Source organism: Notothenia rossii, assembly GCF_949606895.1.
Source record: "Notothenia rossii genome assembly, chromosome: 3".
Lineage (NCBI taxonomy): Eukaryota > Metazoa > Chordata > Actinopteri > Perciformes > Nototheniidae > Notothenia > Notothenia rossii.
Genome location: NC_136901.1, coordinates 57,077,889 through 57,097,937, shown reverse-complemented (window position 1 = coordinate 57,097,937; position 20,049 = coordinate 57,077,889). Strand labels below are relative to the sequence as shown.

At 40.1% G+C, this 20,049-nt stretch overlaps 1 protein-coding gene across 5 annotated transcripts in view; it reads right to left on the bottom strand.

The window, feature by feature from the left end:
- Positions 1-9,408: 9,408 nt before the first annotated feature.
- The window catches only part of LOC307032142 (F-BAR and double SH3 domains protein 1-like), a 30,544-nt gene continuing 19,903 nt past the window's right edge, over positions 9,409-20,049 (bottom strand). Inside the window, exons 18-21 of one of the 5 annotated variants that reach the window (XM_079669929.1) lie at positions 14,446-14,557; positions 14,208-14,346; positions 14,033-14,105; positions 9,409-13,935 (exon numbers count right to left, since the gene is read on the bottom strand). In XM_079669929.1, coding sequence (XP_079526055.1) covers positions 14,038-14,105; positions 14,208-14,346; positions 14,446-14,557 — 319 coding nt within the window. In that variant the 3' untranslated portion in view covers positions 9,409-13,935; positions 14,033-14,037. Of the gene's footprint in view, positions 13,936-14,032; positions 14,106-14,207; positions 14,347-14,445; positions 14,558-16,457; positions 19,172-20,049 lie in introns of those variants that run through there. The other 4 variants (XM_079669928.1, XM_079669930.1, XR_013806167.1 and 1 more) reach the window with 4 other exon arrangements.

Here is a 20,049-nt window from a genome sequence, read left to right as displayed (position 1 = left end):
GTGTTTTTCAATGCACACACAAATGTGTTCCGTTTCATTATACAAACACAGAAAAAAGTTTTACATATGTATTTTTGATCCACACATATTTGTTTTCCGTTTAAAACCTCTGAACCTGCAAACACAAACCGCTTTCTGTGCACGGATCGCTGTGCATTCGTGTGTGGGTTTTTTGAGACTCCCCTGACGCTCACCCGATTTGTACTCATCTATAGCCAATCAGATGTCTCCTCCAGTCTAAGCCAATCACATGAGCGCGCCCCCACAAGGGTAGGATTTATTGCGTTCATTACACTTCATATACGCATTTTGCGCTGTCCGGTCAGCTCGCTAAACAGAGGGCGGAGCATCACGCATCAGAGCTGCGTGTCTCCGTCAGACTCAGCAGCTGATCTGATCTCTCTCGCGCGTCCGGTTACACTTCACTCGCGTGTATGTCCATATCGATCAGATCCAGCTCTCCTGATCGGCCTTTATAGAGAGCACCGATCAAACTATTTAGAGTGAATATCGGCCGATGTTGACCGGCGGGGCTCCCCCCCGTTGACAGTTCAGTGTCTAGCACTGGCTTCGTAGTGCACTGATCGATTAGGCTAAGCTAACCTGTAGCTGCTCCCTCCACACTCACAACAACTCCATACAGACATAAATAAAGCAGCTGTATTCGCCATACAGGAAACACACATTTAAAACGGTTTTGCCTGCCGTTTTTGTGTACACAAAAGCATTCATCAATGGTTCGGAAAGTGGTGCTGTACCTTAATAATATAAAGGCTTATATTTGCGTGCATTTACTGTTCGGAAAGTGGCAATGTACTGAGAGTGGAGGTGTCCTGAGATTAGCGCCTGCAGGCAGGCTCCATGGACCTGCCAGCTCCGGACTGCGCAAAATGCGTACATGAAGCGCTACGTCATGAACGCAAGAAATCTACCCTCGTGGGGGCTCGCTCATGTGATTGGCTATAGATAGAAACAATTACAAGTATGAATCGGCTGAGCGTCAGGGGAGTCACAAAAAACACACACACAAATGCACAGCGATCCGTGCACAGAAAGCGGTTTGCAGCATTGCAGGTGCAGAGGTTTTAAACGGAAAACAAATATGTGTGGATCAAAAATACACATATAAAACTTTTTTCTGTGTTTGGATTTTATTTACATGTACTGTATATGAAACGGAACACATTTGTGTGTGCATTGAAAAACACAAGTGTGGATCCGGAAATACAAGTGTGAATCCTTTGGCGGATCATGAAATACAAGTGTGAATCCTTCTGTGTGCATGTGTGTATTATGAGACTGTTCTGAGCACATATAAATGGGTCATTCATATTTTCCTTGACCTCAACTAAAGCGGTACAATTAGAACTAGTTAACTGTAAATAAATTGAATCATGAGTAATTCTCTAGACTTCACCAGTTAAACCATTTGGGATTTTAATTAAGATGTCATAAAACAGTTTGAAGACAGAAAAGAGTACTGATGTGCTTTATGGAGCGATGGACAGATACCTTAACTTTTGGCTAAAGTACCTGCTAGTTGCCGTTAAATGTGGTTAGCTCTGCAGCTGGCTGTCCTTTAAGCTACAGGAAAATGTACAGGCTCACGAAAATCAGTTGAAAGATTAATGTAAATAATAATCCAAGTAATATTTTCAAGATATTTCAAGTCTGGTCAAAGTCAGACTCGTATGGCCATTTTTAGAGCCCTGACACAATATAGCTAAAAGTCAATTACTGGGATTGATATAAATTGTCATGTTTTACACATCTTATGAAAGTGTCATCTAATCTAAAACTAAAACAGAATGCATTTTGAGAATGGTCAATGTATTTCTGTTTTGTAGTTAAGAAGGTAAAATGTGTAGATGCTGATAAAGTCCTTCAGTTAAAGAGCCTGTGACACGAGTTTCCCCCCTCATCCAAACCCATCAATTTGAGTAAATGTTGTCCCCTTGAAAACCGTTACTGAACTGATTTTGGATATTTGTACTTTGATAACCATTAATCTGCCCTTCAATGTTGACCATATTCTGGATTTTCTCGGGGACTCTTCAAATCCCGCCAAATTATGTGTGACGTCATTGCGGGCCAAGCGCTCCAGCTGCACCGTTCAGGATCCCAGCATCTGCATGTAAACAGCAGCAAACTCAGACAGCGATGACAGTTTAATTTTGAACGTGTCTGAGAGTTCATATGAGGCTGAAGGATCGGTTTATGTTGTATCTGTTAGAAGTTCAGGAATTAGGTGCGTCAATATGGGCGATCATACGGTCATGTAGCCAGTGCTGGTCTGGGACTAAAAATCAACCCGGGACTCTCGACCCGCCCACTTCGGTACCGCTAGTAAATTGTCAACGGGGGGAGTGGGGGATGTGCTAGTGACTTATCCGACCGGCCCACTTCGGTACCGGCCCATCGGGATTCGTCCCGATGGCCAGTCCGCCACTGCACCCAGCCCAGCTCACGTAAACTGTCAACGGGGGAGCCTCGCTGCGGGGAACGGAGTCGGAATAATAATAATAATAATAATCATAATCCGTGCATTTTATCCATTAATTTCCCCAACATTGTGGAAAAAAAAAACACGTTTAATCCATGTTGGTGTACTACAACTAAAAAAAAAATCGGTTTGTTTTTTCATCAGGAAATGCAGACCGGCTCAAACAAACGATTTTTAATCATCATCCTCACGATCATTTAATGTTCATATGCCGAATTGACAAGAAAGCACTAATAAATGTAGTTTCATCCACTTGAGTTTACAACTACAAAAATAATCGATTTGTTTTTATATCACATCCGACGGGAGGAAATTCAGCAGCTCTCACTACCGATTTGTAATCCTAATTTAATCATCATCTTCACCACGATCATTTGTGATCCTAATTTAATCATCATCTTCACCACGATCATTTGTGTTTGTGTTCGTTGAATTGACATGAAAGGACTGACAAATATGAATATACTGTAGTCAACTTCATTAAAACGTTATTAACGTGCCTAAACTCAGTAATTCACCATTTCTACGCATGACAACACACTTTGTCCGTGTTTGGCTCTCTCACCGCACAGTGAAGCATTCCCGCATTGACGTCACTTCCGGCTTCCCCCAAAACTTCAAAATGAGTCGAAGGAATTTCCCCGCGATGTTCGAAATAATTGATATTTATCGGAACGGTATCGCACCTTCTTTTTTAAACTGACGGTTCGAGATTACTAGTAGCACAATATTTCATTGCACAACAGTTGTTGGGAGGCTGTCACAGGCTCTTTAATGTCTGATTTCCAGTTCATTGCAGGGTAAGGGTTGCCTGTTAGCATAAATGCTATCTTTTTTTGTATATATTTTTTCAGTTTGCCTTGTGTTCAGTTGGTGTTTTCCTACATTTGACTACATGTTAAATATGTCAGGCTTACACCTTGGTTGGTGGAAAAACGAATTCATGCTAAGGTGTTTAATTGATTTGCTAACATAATGGCTCCATTAGAGTCGTTAACAAGAGTAATTCATTTAATTTTTTGATTGCCATTATATTTATTATTTCATGTACAACCCGTAGCAGTCATTGAAGTGACCATATAGTACAGTCACTCCAGTAATATCACTATATTAATATTAAGTTATTTTACTATTTTAATCGGGCATTTTCAATCAAGCCACGATTATTGTTTTTATTTTAAATCGTATAATGTCTGACTTGTTTTGCCGTCCGTGAGGAAAAGAAATGGGGCTCAGAATAATTAAATATGTATTTTTAAAATCTTTTTTTCCTTCTAATTTGTTATTCTCTTCTAAATAACACACTGTTATTTACTCAACAATAACACACAATTATCCTTGTTTTTATTTATTTGTTTAATTCTATAATATCTGGCTTTTTTCTCGTCCGTCAAGAACTGCATTTCAAAATAAAGTCACCGAAAACAGACGTAGGCGATACACACCCACTGAACTGATTACCCAAGATCCTCAGCTATGGTTGATGCTCGGCAGTGGCGGATTTAGGATTGTAGGAGATCCGTGGCTTAGCCCAGGAGTTGTTGGGGGGTGCAGGGGTAAAGTGCTATTTTTTTACAACTGGGGGTGGACCGAACATCCTTTAGGGGGGTCGTCGCCTCCTTTAGGGGGGTCCGGGGGCATGCTCCCCCGGGAAGATTTTTTTTTTTAAATATTGAAGTTAAAAGCATCAATCTGGTGCATTTTGAGAGCAACATTAATCCTACCTTAATAATACCTTAAATCGGACAAAAGACACTGGAGAACACTTATTCATTAACATCCTTTAATGAAGCAAACAAATGCCTTAACTCACTCAAATACAGTCGTTTACTTATTTCGGTGAAACAAATGTGCGTAGAGTTTTAAAGGATTTGGATAGTCTCACCTTGATTCTGGCGCATTGCTTATCGTTTTATAGATCTATTCTCATCCACCATCTTTGTTTGTGACGTAAAGAGTGTAAGAGTCACGTTTCTGAATCGGACAATGAGTGGAGGCAGTCACAGCCAATCGGATTCAGAAGGTTGCCTGTCAGTTCCGTTGCTATGGTTCCGTTGTTAAGTGTACTGAAACGAGAGCCGGTATAATTCCAAAACAATATAAAAATTGGAATACGTTATTTTAATGTCTTAAAGGTAGACTGAGGTATGAAGGGTTAACGTTACATCTTAAGATAATTTTTAGCCATGTTCTGTATACATACTAACATATAAGGGTATACTTAGTGTGGTTAATCCATGTTTACTAGCTATAACATTAACGTTACATCACTCTTTTTCACTTCTTACTCAGTCGGCCAGACTGCAGATATCACCATTAGATTCACAAACCTGAAACATCATCCATTTCTTTGCTGCTGGTGATGACATTGTTGTCAGCTGCTGATACTGCTGGGCACTAGGAAGGATCACTTCTTCTTCAGGGCAGGGAAAGCTACGCAGTACGCAGGCTACTGTCCTGCAGCGGCTGCCTCTCTGGTGGACTCCGGTACTGCACATTACTCCCGAGACGTTTTAAAAAATATTTTTTTTAATTTAAAAAAAAATGTTTAAGTGAAACATCCGGGGCTTTTCAGAAAAAAATCCGGGGCTTGAGCCCAAGTAGCCACTCCCTAGCGCCGCCACTGATGCTCGGTGATTGGAAGTTTTAGCCGCAATGCACGTTGGGAAATGGTGTTTATGCCCGGTTTATGCAATATGAAATCCGAAAACATAAAAAAAAAAAGAAGAAAATAATACTTTATTCCGAGTGTGCTTGCTTTTCTCTTTGGAAGTCAACACATAACAGCATTGTAATACACGGTTCGGCTGCATTAAATATTACACGTCTGCCGTTGTTCTTTATTTATAGAGCCCTGATTAGAAGACTTCTGGACAAACTGGAAGAACTGCCACGAAACTGAATATGTGACGTGGATCATAAATATATGAGCAATTAAACAACATGTTCAATTTCTCTTCACACAATACGTCTCCTCATATTTGATCCAATTGGTAGATAGGTAGTGGTGCACAGCTGCACCATTATGGTGTAAATACAGCCTATTTACCAATTGGAGGAGACGTATTGTGTGAAAATAAATGTAAGATGTTGTTTAATTGCTTATATATTTATGATCCATGTCACGTTTTCAGTTTTGGCGGCAGTTCTCCTGTGTGTCTCGAAGTCTTCTCAGCAGAATAGAGAATTACGGCAGATATGTAATATTTAATGCAGCCGAACCGTGCATTACAATGCCGTTATGTGATGACTTTCAAAGAGAAAAGCAAGCAACACTCGGAATAAAGTATTATTTTATTTTTAAAAAACGTTTTCAGATTTCACATCACATAAACACCAAATCCCAGCATGCATTGCGGCTAAACCATCCAATCATCGAGCTGAGGATCTTGCCTAGTCTGTTTCCGGTTTCGTTTATGACCGATGTATTTTGTTCTTTATGACTGATGTATTTTGTTATACACACATTCCTTCACATTTACATTTGAATTTGCATCAAAGTATTTTGTGAGGCCTTCTAACATGTTTTTAAATATAACTACGGTTGTAGTTGAAGAGTTTGTAAATTAACATGAACCGAAGCTGTTGCCTGGCAACTCAATCGCACAACGTCACGTCCGTTAATTCCACATCCACACGCATGGATTAACCTCGATTTAATACATTAATGTAGCCTTTGTTTCTGCTAAAAGAGGTGTCGACCAGCTAGGGAAACAAGAAAATCGGCGTAATCGAGTGTGACTATTACAAAATAAATCATTACGTCGGGGTAGCATTTGCGTGGCATTTCCGGTTATTTCTCCACTGGTTAACATGGGTTAACAATACCGTGTAACTGTAACGTTTGAAGGGACGAAATCGTGACATCTTCACCTCTCCCAGCATGGTAAATCGTCACATGTTCACGTCTTGCCGTGATACCGGGTTGATAAAACTACACATCTTCAGATCTTATATATAAATAAGTGTTCTACGCTAATAATAAAAAGTATAATTTGTAGGGCTGTCAAGTTAACGCGTTGATAACGCGTTAACGCACATTTCTTTTAACGCCACTAATTATTTTGACGTGCGATTAACGCATTTGTCCTCGGCCCGCCCCGTAGTTTCAGAGCCCGAAGGCTTGATGTTGTTGTTGTTGTTGTTGTTAGTTGGATGGTGGGAGATTCTAGCGAGAGATATGGATACAAAAAAAGGTGTTTTAAACAGCAAGCCAAGCGACCAGCTGATGCTGACAGCCTTGCTCCTGCCGCTCGCTTGCGGCAGATCACGCTTGAAGGTTTGCCGGGGAGACGCCGGGGAGACTCCTGGACACGGCGTCTACGAGCAGCAAGCTTTCAACAGCGATAGCTAAATGGGTGGCTACAGCTTAACATTGTGGAGGACGAGGGGCTTCGTTAGATAATTCGGATCGCATCCAACGTGTCGACTGCACATCACAGCGCATTATTTTGACCCACAGTGGGAACTTCTCATGCTTTGACTGAAGATGAAGACAGAGGAGCGGCATTTCGCCGACAACTGTAAACAGGCTTGTCTGTTTGAGCAACTGGCTCAGTGCAAAGAAGTAGACAGGGTTGGGAGAGAGTGTAATGGCGCATTTCCACTACAGCGCGGTTTAAGCTGTTTTTGGTTGCGTTTCCACTTGGCGTAGTATCGGCTAGCGGGTACTATTTCACAGTTTTTCTGGCCCCATAAAATCGAGGTTCTTGGCAGGCCAACAACCATGCTGAGTCGGGCTGAGTATGCTAAACTAGAGAGATAATCGCTGGCAAGGGGGCTACAACTACAACAAAATGAACATATTTGACCGTGATTTAATTGTAATACATGTTTCAAAATGATGCCGAAGTAACAACATACTGATACCGGTTAGTAAAAACCATGAATTGATGCTTTGACAAGTCTGCAGACAGACCGCAGGCAAAACATCTTTTAAAATGCGTGTTTTCTAAATGGGGATCGGCTAAGCTAACGCAGTATATGCACCGGCCGTCCACACTCACAACAACGGCCTATACAGACATAAATAAACCAGCGACTGTATTCGCCATGACACAGACAGTCTGTGGTTTGTACTTGTTTAACTTTTGTCTAGTTTCTGAACAGATATGAGGAGCTGTGAGCTTGAGTGCTAACAGCTAACGGCTGATGTTGTTTTTCTGTGGTTCGCATTGAAGATGACGTCACGGCTCCGCCTACACTGCGTTACTATAGTTACTGCCCCAGCTACTAAACTGTAATGGAAACGCAGCATAAAGTGAGCCAGTCCTAACAAGGCCTAACAAGGCCTAACTATACCGTATTAAGCCGAGCGATGCCCTGCAGTGGAAATGCGCCATTAGTCACCCGCAGGGGCAACGTGAGAGAGAGAGAGAGAGAGAGAGAGAGGTTCCAGGTTGTTGTCTTGAGAATATTTAGGAGAATATTTGTCATTAATCAAATGATAATAAACAAACATTTGCATAAAGCATATTTGTCCACTCATATGTTGATAAGAGTATTAAAAACTTGAAAAACATTCCTCTAAGGTACATTTAGAACGGATAAAAAATGTGCGATTAATTTGCGATTAATCGCAATTAACTATGAACGTCATGCGATTAATCGCGATTAAATATGTTAATCGACTGGCAGCCCTAATAATTTGTTGTGTTAACACTTTAAACTTGACAGTTTTTTAACCTGCACCGCCTAGTGGTTAAAGCACGTTATTTAATTTTTTTGTTGAATATGTTATATTTGATGAAAAGAATATTAAGAGTACATACAAAATAGGGGGAAAGTATAAGGTCAATGATAGAAATATAGAATATCAAATATCAAGAAGATACTGTAAGTGATCTCTACGATAAAACAGTTTAGTGCAGGAAGTCCAAAGATATTAATAGGAGGATGTGCAAAACAGAAAAACGAATTAACCTGTATTCAAACATTAAAGAATACCTTAGGTTAAGGTCTTCTTTTAAATAAGAAAAAAGCTTTGGGGGTATCTACAGATAAATATTAAGCCTGACAAAGTACTTAACGTCTAATACATTGCTTTCCTGCAATGTTAACTATGTTGAAGCATTTATTTTAACTGATATTATACACATTAATTATACTCTTATGTATGTAGATAGTATAAGAAATGTGCAGAATATGACAGTTTAATGGTGGAGGTATACACACATATTGATAGATGTCTTGTAATGCACTGTTGAGGAACCTCCGACCCAAGTTTTTCATCATTGCATAACTACACCATAGTATATGATATGTCAATAAACCTTTGAAAATCTTGCAAGGGATGTGCAAAATAGCCATTATATACAGTTTTTAATTAACTATTAGTAGAGAATAACGAGTACGAAATATACTTTATAGAGATCTGCAGATAAATGTTTAGTCTTTTCAAGCACCAACTATCAAATATCTCGCCTGATTGTTGACACTTGACGCCTTCCCTGAATTTGACTCAGGTGTAACTAAAGTCTGATTTAAGTTTTTTTTATATTTCACATCATTAATCAGAATCTGCAAACTGGTTCAGTTTTGGATAGTCTGCTGTGGTTTCATTCCATTTAAATAGAGCTGTTTGACGCTCGGCGTAACCTTGGCACACTGCCACTCCAACATCCAATCACAGAGCTTGAAGATTAATCATGGGGTTTGTCAAGCAAAGGGACTGTAGTCCCAAACAATAGCTGAGGATTATGGGTAGTGTAGTGTCTTCGGCCATCCTAAACTCCTAAAAAACTATTTGTTTCTCCAAATCGAAGGGAGAAAACACAAAAGCATTGTACACAATTTAAACCAATCAATGTTGTGTAATTAACAAGAATAAACTGATGTTTTTAGTTGATGAGTACTGCAGATTACTATGCAAACTTTGAGACCGGAAATACTTTTTTCACCCCAAGCTGTTGCCTGGCAATGCAATTCTGTTGATGGTTATTTCATATCGCATTGACATCATATCCCAACGTGCATTGCGGCTAAAACCTCCAATAACCGAGCTTCAAATGGTTGAAGCTCGGTTACTATGGAGCTGAGGATCTTGGGTGATCAGTTCATTGGGTGTGTATCATGGTGTGTATCGCCTACGTCTGTTTCCGGTGACTTTATTTAGAAAAAAGCCAGATATTATAAAATTAACAAATAAATAAAAACAAGGATAATTGTGTGTTATTCTTGAGTAAATAATAGTGTGTTATTTAGAAAAGAATAACAAATTAGAAGGAAAAAAAGATTTAAAAAAGACATATTTCAGTATTCGGAGCCCCATTTCTTTTCCTTATGGACGGCAAAAAAAGTCAGACATTATACGATTTAAATTAAAAACAATAATCGTGGCTTGATATTGAGTAATAACATGTTTTTATGAACCACACAGCTTCCAGTCTTCCAAGGCCCGACCGGACAAAAATATGTGGTGCAGGCACGAAACACACTACCAATAGATATACATTGCTTTTTAAATCGTTCTGCGTGACACAAAAAAAAGGGGGAAATCGTGTTGGTGAACACGAATCAGTAGATTAAATGTCGTGACTATAACACGAAATGCCGTGAGACTGGGTTGGAAATAACATCTCAAAATATAAAGACATGAAACTTCCACAAAATAAACTCTGCAGTGGTTAAAGCTGTGATACTGAAAAGATAATGGATTTTAAATTAGGTTTTGTGTATTTTTTAGTCAAACTTCTAAAGCCTCTACATCAGATGAGAGACAGGCGATATTGTACATTGACGACTGTAGCACCCTTCATTGATATGGTATATCATGTATATAATTATAGGGTAGAACTCACTCCCATATCCATCATACCTGCCTTATTCTGGAGCATTATTAAAAAGACAAATTCAAACTTTGGAGCTGCTTGGTTACAGGCAGTTTAGCTGTGGTCTCTAGCATAGTTACAGTTGTGGGATGTATATACACACACACACACACACACACACACACACACACACACACACACACACACACACACACACACATACCTTCACCTTTCACCTTTACTGGGTCTCTATCATGGATGTCTCATAAGAACTGTATACCTGATAGTGATGTTACGTTTGAGAACAATCCAATCTTTCTGGTACGAATGAAGGGAACCGAGTCGTACTTGTTGAGAGCCGTTCTTTTTATCGTTGGTTCTCTGCCTGCCATAAATCCACTCGCCTTTACAGGAACTTGCTTTCCTGAATGCAAATGTGCCATAGATGATGGCATAACGCATGCTGCTTGAGTAGTAGTTTGGCTGGCTGAGAGATGTAGCAAGTTATACATTTTTCTAAGAATAAAAGTAGATTTCTGACAATACAGTCAATCATTATCCTGGTAATTATTTAGCAGATAAACCTATTAACCCCGCCCCCTTAAAAAACAAACGGTTCTTTTTAACGGCTCTCGGAAAGGAACGGATCCATAGGATCTGGCTCCCTTCAAGATCCATAATTCCCATCACTAATACCTGACCAAAAGGTGGCGCCAACTCAAATGGATTGGAATTTATCACCGCTGAAAAGTTTCCTAGATTCAGGGTTAACTTCCTGGCATTGTGACACACTGATACGTGTAGCAGTGTTACGTGCACCAGATCTGGCTCGGCCCATAGCATAACACACAACTGACACCACGGTTTTTGAAATGTATTTTCTCAGCAACTGTCATAATGTTGTTGGCATTTCGAGATGTCGTATCAACACTTTCACAGGCGTCTCTTTATCCTGGTGGTCAGGAGAATACTTTTCAGGCCATCAGGGGATTTTTCTCTAATACCGCAAATTGCCATTCCACCAAATTGGAAGCAAGGCTGAGTGGCAACAGTTTATCCAGCTCTTATTACACGTCCATGCTGCCTGTACTCACTTCATAAATAAAGACTACTACAGTAACCAGACCGTGATTTAGCTTGCAGCAATAATGTAAATATTTGGTTCAGAGTGCAACATTTAAGAGCAATTGCAGTTTTTACAAACTTGATTACATTTGTTTTGTTTTGGTAGAATGAGTGAAATCATCAGGACATCTGTGAGGATAAAATAGTAAATTAAACATAATTTGGCTTCTTACCTGTCCTTTATAGGAAAGTAACCAGAACGCCTGACGTCTGCTTTCCTCTCGCTGTATGTCCACATTTCCATATCTTCCATCTACTCTTTGACCATGTGACCTTTGACATATGATCAGGATTTCTCCTTCCAATACGTCTAAAATACCATTAAGTTGGATATACATTATCGTTATCCAGGCCTCTGCAGTAAATGAAGATCCTTTTATGATTTATTCATGTTTGTAACATCAACACCTCACACATCCATCACCTTTCATAGATGCAGTTAAACTGCGTCACCATCCACATATTTATTCTATTCTGACAAGCTGTTGTGTATCTTTCCAACAGTGCTCATGCATTAACCTGTAGGAAAATCATTTATACAATATCATATCTAGTTGAAACATGCTAAATATAAATCTGCGTAAGAGGGCCATGTTTTTTAGTTTTTTAACTATGCACTATAAACAGTTGCTAAATGCATCCTCTGTGTGCATTTTATTGCAAATATAAAAGGATGTATATATGAATATGTGAGAATGGTGCAACACAGATCTAGATTCAGAGGCTAGTTAATTTACAAAGCAAATTTGATCAGAAGGCTTTATGGTAAAACAACGGAGATCGAATGTGGCTAAAATATTATTATGAAACTATAAACAGAATGAAGTGTCAAGCAGGACATGATTTCACACACCAGCAGCAGTCTTAATGTGTGGATTATGTTGCTTTTCTTTACCGTGTACCATCGGTTGCTTGGATCTTCATTTTAACTTTAGGTCAACACATGCAAATAAACATGGTTTTAACAATGGGACCATAAAAAAATACATTTTGGTCAGCTGGCCATTTTGTGGCCTTCGGATTTTAAAACAATATTACAAAAAGAAAATTACAAAAATGTGGAAATGTGAGTCATTACACAGACCAGCAGCTACAGAAGTCCTCATATCAACAGCTCAACACATATTATTCTCGCTTTAGATCCTCAGAATGATGATGTTTAATGTATCCTCTCTAGCAGGGCCAGGCACATATGTACAGTGTTCTACACATGCTGGTGATGACTTGTAAATATGCAGATGTATCATATTGTACTCTAATGAAATAAATACCAGAACTATGCTTTTCAAACCTGAGCGCTGTGTCCTTGTTGAGCTCAGTCAACGATCACACTTCCTCTCATACCATTGGAGTAAAGCACAACACAATTACTTTAATTAAATATATGATATTAAAAACCAGATCAAAACAGTCCTACATATTGAAAATAATGTTGCCAACAACAAAATGGTTCAATTTGATAAGATTCAAAATAATACTTATATCTCATGTTTGGATGCCCCTGAAATCACATAATAACATATACTCTCATGCTATACTGTACACTACCCAGTGTTTTGGATTATAACTTCTACTGTAAATCACTACTTGCAGAATGTAATAGAACATATTATTCTGCAATTTTCTGTAAAATAAATAAGGTATTATGGTGTAATTTGTGTACCCAACATATTTTCAGAACTATACTATCATTAGTGCACCATTGAGAAACATTAGCAACTTCTAATATTGTTGAATCATTTTTGAAAGTTTGAAATGCACTTTTTCACGTTGTTGCATAAGGCTTTGCTGCAGACCCCTGGACCTTTAGCACGTGCATTCATGTTAATATTCATTTATTTTGCTTCCCATCTACTAAATTGAAAAGAAAACATAATTCTACTGAGATTTTGGCATTACATCACTGTCAAATTGGTTGTTGGGGAACATATTTGCAGTGGCAACATTTACTCAAGTACTGTACTTTATTTTTCTACTCCTACACAAATCAAATATTTTACTTTTCAATGCAATACATTAACCTGATAACTTAAGGGACTATGAAAATGTAAATTCAAATGATCAAATTATTATTTACAAAATGATCATATACAAGATATAATCAAATAATAATACATCTTGTTCATATAGATAAAGATAAACATTATAGATCCTTTGGTAAAATTCACAAGCAGTACATGTTGTTGTCCGACTGTAACATTAAAGTAATGAACACATTAATGCATAAATTAATTTAATACAAAATACAATTATTGTGTATACTTTGATGTTAATACTCAGTTACATTCTTAAAGTAAGACTTCTAACAGCTTATTGTTGCTGCTCACATTGAGGTGACACGTCTTCCTGCTTTAAGTTCCTTACCACTGATAAATACTCACAAATACAAGCAAACAAATGACAGTTTTTGTTAGATGCTACAATAAAGTCACAATTACAGATTTCTTCTGGTCCTCACACGTCCTGTATTCCTGTGAACACACAGTCTCAGAGCTGAGGAGAACGCTTGTGTGTTGGAGGAGGAGGAGGCGCTCGACACTAGAACAGTAAATAGGGAAGAGAGGAAGAGTTGACTATCACCATTTCTACAATTATAACCAGCAAATATGGAGAACTCTTTTTTACAGGTGCATACTGGTCTTAGCCGGCCGCTGGAGAAGTGTGGAGAGCTGTGGCTGCTGCCTTCAGGCTCTGACGGATAAAAGACACTGACAACCATTACCATCCATTCATTTAGGGAAAACTGAAATCAGAATTGAAGGTGAGGAAAATACACAACTGTTCTCTAGCTGTTCTAATGTTTGACTCACCTGCTGTGTTTTCTGCAAAGACCTGCTGTGTGTCCTCCTCACAGCTAGGGGGGGTAGCACTAAGGGCTGAGTTACAGCCAGGGTTAGTGGGGCTCGGGCTGGAAGGGGAGAAGGGAGGCATGGTTGGGGTGAGGAGAGACTGGAGGAGAAAAAAGAGGGAGACAGTCAGAAATTAAATATACACTGTCAGATGAGTTTCAGCTATTCTCTGCGACCACAGAGAACACAGTAGTCTCACCTCTTCCTCCTTATCCTCCTCCTCTCTTTCATCGTGGAGCAGCTCTACCACCAACGATGGGAAAACCCCGACCCGCCCGTTCAGCTCTCCCTCCCAGAAGCCATCGTCCACCAGTAAAATAGAACATTCACATTTGAAATAAGAGCAAGTCCAGCACTGCCTCATGCATCTATGTGTTGCTTCAACAAAAAAGTCTTAAATACTGTTAATAATACTTATCTAAAGTTCCACTCACCAGATTTTTTCCCATACTTTAATTCCCATATCATGGCCTTTATCACCAAATGTAATTTACTTGAGGAGAGCAAACTCAATTTGCTAGTGAAGACAGTGAAATGTGGAGAAAGCTCTGGAAAAAGCCAACGAAAACTCTGAGGGAATATTATCTCAGTCAACCAACCATGGAACACATCTTTCGGCCTTAATTGTTAGGGAATAATTTGCTTAGGTATTCAACCTTCGACCCAGTTCATGATTTTCTCCTCTCACTGTCTCCTTTCCCATGGCATAGGTCGGCCTTGGGTATTGCTGCTATCTCTCTTAAGGAGGAACAGCTTGGGCGCATTGTTGTTGCCAGTCTATGACAGAGCACAAGCCGCCATGAGGTAGTTTACTGTTCAGGGACGAAGGTTCCCTGGCGCACATTCTTTCCTATGGACGAGAGCTCTAGTTAGATTCAGGGTCCATATTGTTTAGTCTCACTGATGAAGAATGTTGATTATTACACTCCGAACTAGATAAAACCTCGAGTTGCAGAAGAGTTTTTCAGGTTTGGTTTGGCAACCGTGTGGTCAACTCGTGACACACCACCTGTCTTGTGAATTCTCCGGCCGTAACTCCAAATAAACCACCAGTATTTGCCATCAAAGCTCCAGTTCTCCTCGTGCCTCTCTGAGTCCTGTTCCCAATTGCTCCAGACGTTTCCCCCACATTAATCATATTTTCTTTACAATATTTTTTTGTTTTAATCGTTAACAGCAGGGTTACGGTTAGAGCAGTGTTTCTCAAACTTTTTCAAACTAAGGATCCAAAAACAATAGGCCTGCTTAGCACTCCAACAGTATATGGAAATGAAATGAAATGGACTGTACTTATATAGCGCTTTATCCAGTCTTTAAGACCCCTCAAAGCGCTTTACATACTACATGTCATTCACCCATTCACACCCATTCATACAGAGCAGTGTACCTTACTCTAGGACCTAACATTCACACACATTCACACACCGTTGGCCATGCCATCGGGAGCAACTCAGGGTTAAGTATCTTGCCCAAGGATACATCGACATGTTGACTGCATGGGCTGGGATCGAACCCACAACCTTCTGGTTGAAAGACGACCACACTCCCTCACAGCCACAGTCGCCCCATACACAAGTTATTGAGCCGTTCCCGCTCTACATCCTGAACTCCTCCCTTCGATGCAATGCACTTCCGTTTTGGCGGACTGGGTTTGTTTTGCTAGCTAGCTCCGTTGTGCCGACAAAGCACTGATATCGCAGAGACAAAGAGGATATAACAATTACAACATGAAGAAAAGTGGTTCGGGAACTACGTGTGCGGTAGTTGGTTGCAATCACTCGAGAAAGCACCTGAACGAGTGGTTAGATAGAGAGTGCTACGACCACAAACCAGCACCCAGCACCCAGCCATGTTGTTCATTAAATACAGATAAACACAACAAATACTGCATGCATTGTATTTTTTAATATTATATATGAATATTTTCATAGTGATGTAATTGTGTGGGCTGCTTTTATATTTTAATTTGTAATACCTGTTAGGATTAAACATGTGATCTTTCTTGTTGAAGCCATTTCTTTAGTTTCCTCTCAACAATTAATTCATTCAGTGTTATTTATGTACAGTATGAGCTTAATATGAATGATGAACTGTGTTAAAAGAAATTGTAGCACTCTAAGGAACATATGAAATGCAATAATGCAATAACAGTGCAATAATGAAATTAAATTACATCAAACTTTATTTTCACTCAAACAGTACAGGCACATATGATATATTGCACAGCATAAAGAGATCATGTAAATTGTGCATTATGTAAACAACAGACAACTGTTGGCTCCTGTGGGCATGACCTAAATAAGGCAGTTTATTTTGGTTTTATGCTGGGCCACGTCGTCATGTTATCCTCCCAGTTTTGCACTGAATTCGGGTGGGGGAGAGTAACGCCATCTCCAGTCAAAGAAGTAGAATCGTGTTCCCAAGCTAGCATCACTGTTAGCATCGAAATCGCTGTGTTTACACCAGTGCCCGTCTGACTGTTTACATCGGTTTACACCGACAGACGCTGTGCAAAAGACTTCCGGCGGAAATGAAGTGCATTTGTGTAGTGTCATGGCGCTACCCGTGTTTTGGCGCGTAAACTTGTCTATATAACAAATTACAGCCTAATAATGACAGCTTAACCTTCTCTGTATCACCTCGTTCACACATTAAATCAACAATACAAATACAACTACAGATTATATAAGCATTTCGTTCAAATGCGATATGAAATGCTCACAGGTTTTACACCTCTTATGAAATGTAGACTACATTTATTACGGAGTTTATGTCCGAGCAGACAGACTCACAGATCGTTGGCTACTGATAGATATGCAAAATACACCGCATGTAGTATGACACAAACCTCCGCTGTGGATTTTCAAAACAAAATACAGTAAAACTATGGTCGCAGGCCCAAGTTGTCTCAGCCATTTTTTCACGTGAGGCTCGCCTGGCCTTTTTCTTCTGTGAAAATGCCATTAAAACATGAACCTTGGTGACCATTGAGCTGGCCTGCATGGTCTGCCTACAAAACAAAAATAAAAAAAAGTTTTTGCAGCCCCAACAACAGCCTCTAATCATCAACAGACTTCATGCAATGCTTCATTGGATGCATATATTAGATAATAATCTCTATCTAACTCCTAACACATCTAAATCTACTTCCAGCATGGATACATTTTCATAAAATACATCCATTGTTTGTTTCATATGCTTCTTGAAATAAAATAAAAACACATCGTTTTTCTAGAACAGATTACAAATCACCTGAAAATGGTACAAACAAGTGGCAACATGTGTGACGAACAGAGTTGGGTGTAACGCGTTACTTTTATAATTCAGTAATCACACTACAGTTACTAACATTGCCCCGACACGCGTTACTTCGTTACTTAGGCCTACTAAAATCAGTCATAATCACACTGACAGACAAGAGGGGTTTCCGCCGCAGGTTTATATGTAGGCTACGTAATCTGCGCGATTTGCGCGTCCACATCTCCACGTGCAGTGCTGCATAAACATGGCTGAGTCAGCGATAACTTTCGAGGGGTGGAGGTATGTCCATTATTTTTAGTTCGTCCGAAGAATAGACAGGAATGCGACGGAGAGGTGCAAACTGTGTCCAGGCCAGAAGCTGTTCCACTGCTGTAGGGACGTGCACAGGTACGGACTAATGTTGCCCGGACAACGGCCCGTTTGGCCTTTTTGGCTGACATGCCCCTCTGGAGAGGGCGAGAGTTTGTTTTTGTTTTTTCTGTTGTGGCCGAATCAACACGATAAGCCCACAATTAGCATTGTAGCGTCTCGCTGCGGGAAACACACTTTGTCAGCGCTATCATCTGCCGGTGCGTTAAGACCACCTCAGTGTCAGATTTTGAGTTGTCTCATCATGGCAGTTAGGGTATAAGGGACAAACCAGGGGACTTTACTTCCTCTTGATACCGTCGATTATTTACAAAAAAACACCTAAATATAGCGTACTTGCCGTTATTGTGCTTCTGTCTTTCTGTGTCTTTTCATCTGTAAACTCTCTCAACGAGGCCGCTCGCTCTCTTTTCTTGATTGTCCTCTCACGGGTGAACAGTTCAATGTCCCGCTTCATTGTAGGATTTCTGCCATGTCTCTACCACTTTAGTTTGACCATCTCTGTTACTAAGTTATGGAATAAATAAGTAATTAGATACCTTACCGTTACTGCGCTCATAAAGAATGATAAGAATAAGAATAATGCGTCTTGAACTGGTTTAATTAATTAGTGTCTTTACGTTTCACAGACCGTTAGCTTGTTGTGGTAGGCTGGTAGCCTATTTTATTAAAGAGCAAATAAAAAGAAAGACTTGTGATTGGGTACAAGTGGAGTCTCGCAGAGGCAAAACTGTGGCGCGCTTACACTGTAGGTGCGCCGCAGTCTGCTTGATTTGCCTGTAGGGAGGTGCGGGCCGGCCCTGCAAGTAAAGTAACGAGTAAAGTAACGAGTAAAGTAACGAGTTACTTTATGTAGAGAGTAACAAAGTAGTGTAATATATTACTTTTTTAAAAAGTAATATGTAATATATTACTTTTTTTTAGTAACGACCCCATCTCTGGTGACGAAGGTGTTGCGCTGTGCTATATCATGCAATCAAAGTTGAAACTTAAAGTCACTCCTTTGGGGAGATATTTCCACGAGAGTGCAGAAAACTTAAACGTATTTATTTATTTCAAATGTGAAATTTTAGCCATATACTTACGGACCACTAGGGGGCGTTCACGGACCACCGGTGGTCCGTGGACCACACTTTGAGAAGCATTGGGTTAGAGGGTTAGGGTTACGTATCGTCCACATGGTTCCGTTGCGTGCTTCAACGGAGACACTTCCCATTCACTTTGAATGGGGTGACGTTACCCTTTGCCGAACTGCATTGTGGTTCCGTTGCTTCACTTTGCCTCCGTTGCTCGAGCTGAAAGTTGAGAAAAGTTCAACTTTTCAAGCGTTGACGGAAGCGCCAGCCAATCAAATCATATGCCAGTACAAGCGCTAGCCAATCGAACCGTGTGCTTGTGTGTCCGGGGCGGGATATTAATGTGATTGTTTGTTTATCGCGCGCCAGACACTCCCACCGGTATGAGGGGCCGTAATTCATACTGGTCCTCTCACGAACATAAATTCTCCTTTTACATACATATATTTTCACTCTTACACACATACATTCTCCTTTTACATACATATATTTTCACTCTTACACACATACATTCTCCTTTTACATACATATATTTTCACTCTTACACACATACATTCTCCTTTTACATACATATATTTTCACCCTTACACACATACATTCTCCTTTTACATACATACCAGTGCTTGAATTGGGCCGGTACTCACCGGTACACAGTACCGGCAATTCTGATTTGTACCCATGTGGTACCGGCACTTCTTACTGAGTACCGGCAAGGTGCCAGTACTCAGTAAAATGCCGGTACTCAGCCACCGGCGGCACATCATGATCATGACGCATGACAACAAATATGCTCAGGCCCGGACTGGCCATCGGGAAGACCGGGAGGTTTCCCGATGGCCTGGCCTGTTAAGTGGCCTGCTGGCCTGAGGATTTTTTTTTTTTATGTATGTATGTATTGTGAATGCAACGCTGCGCAAATGTGGGTCTGACTCTGCCTCACAGAGGGTGACTGGCTGTCTACATGATGTGGCCTGCCGACATGGCCACTTTCATACAGATCATACACTAATGCCCTCGATTGGTCTCTGTCTGTGTGTCATTCAAGCTCGGGAGGGTGTGTATGTGTGGTGCGAGCGAACGAGAGAGAAAGCGCGCGC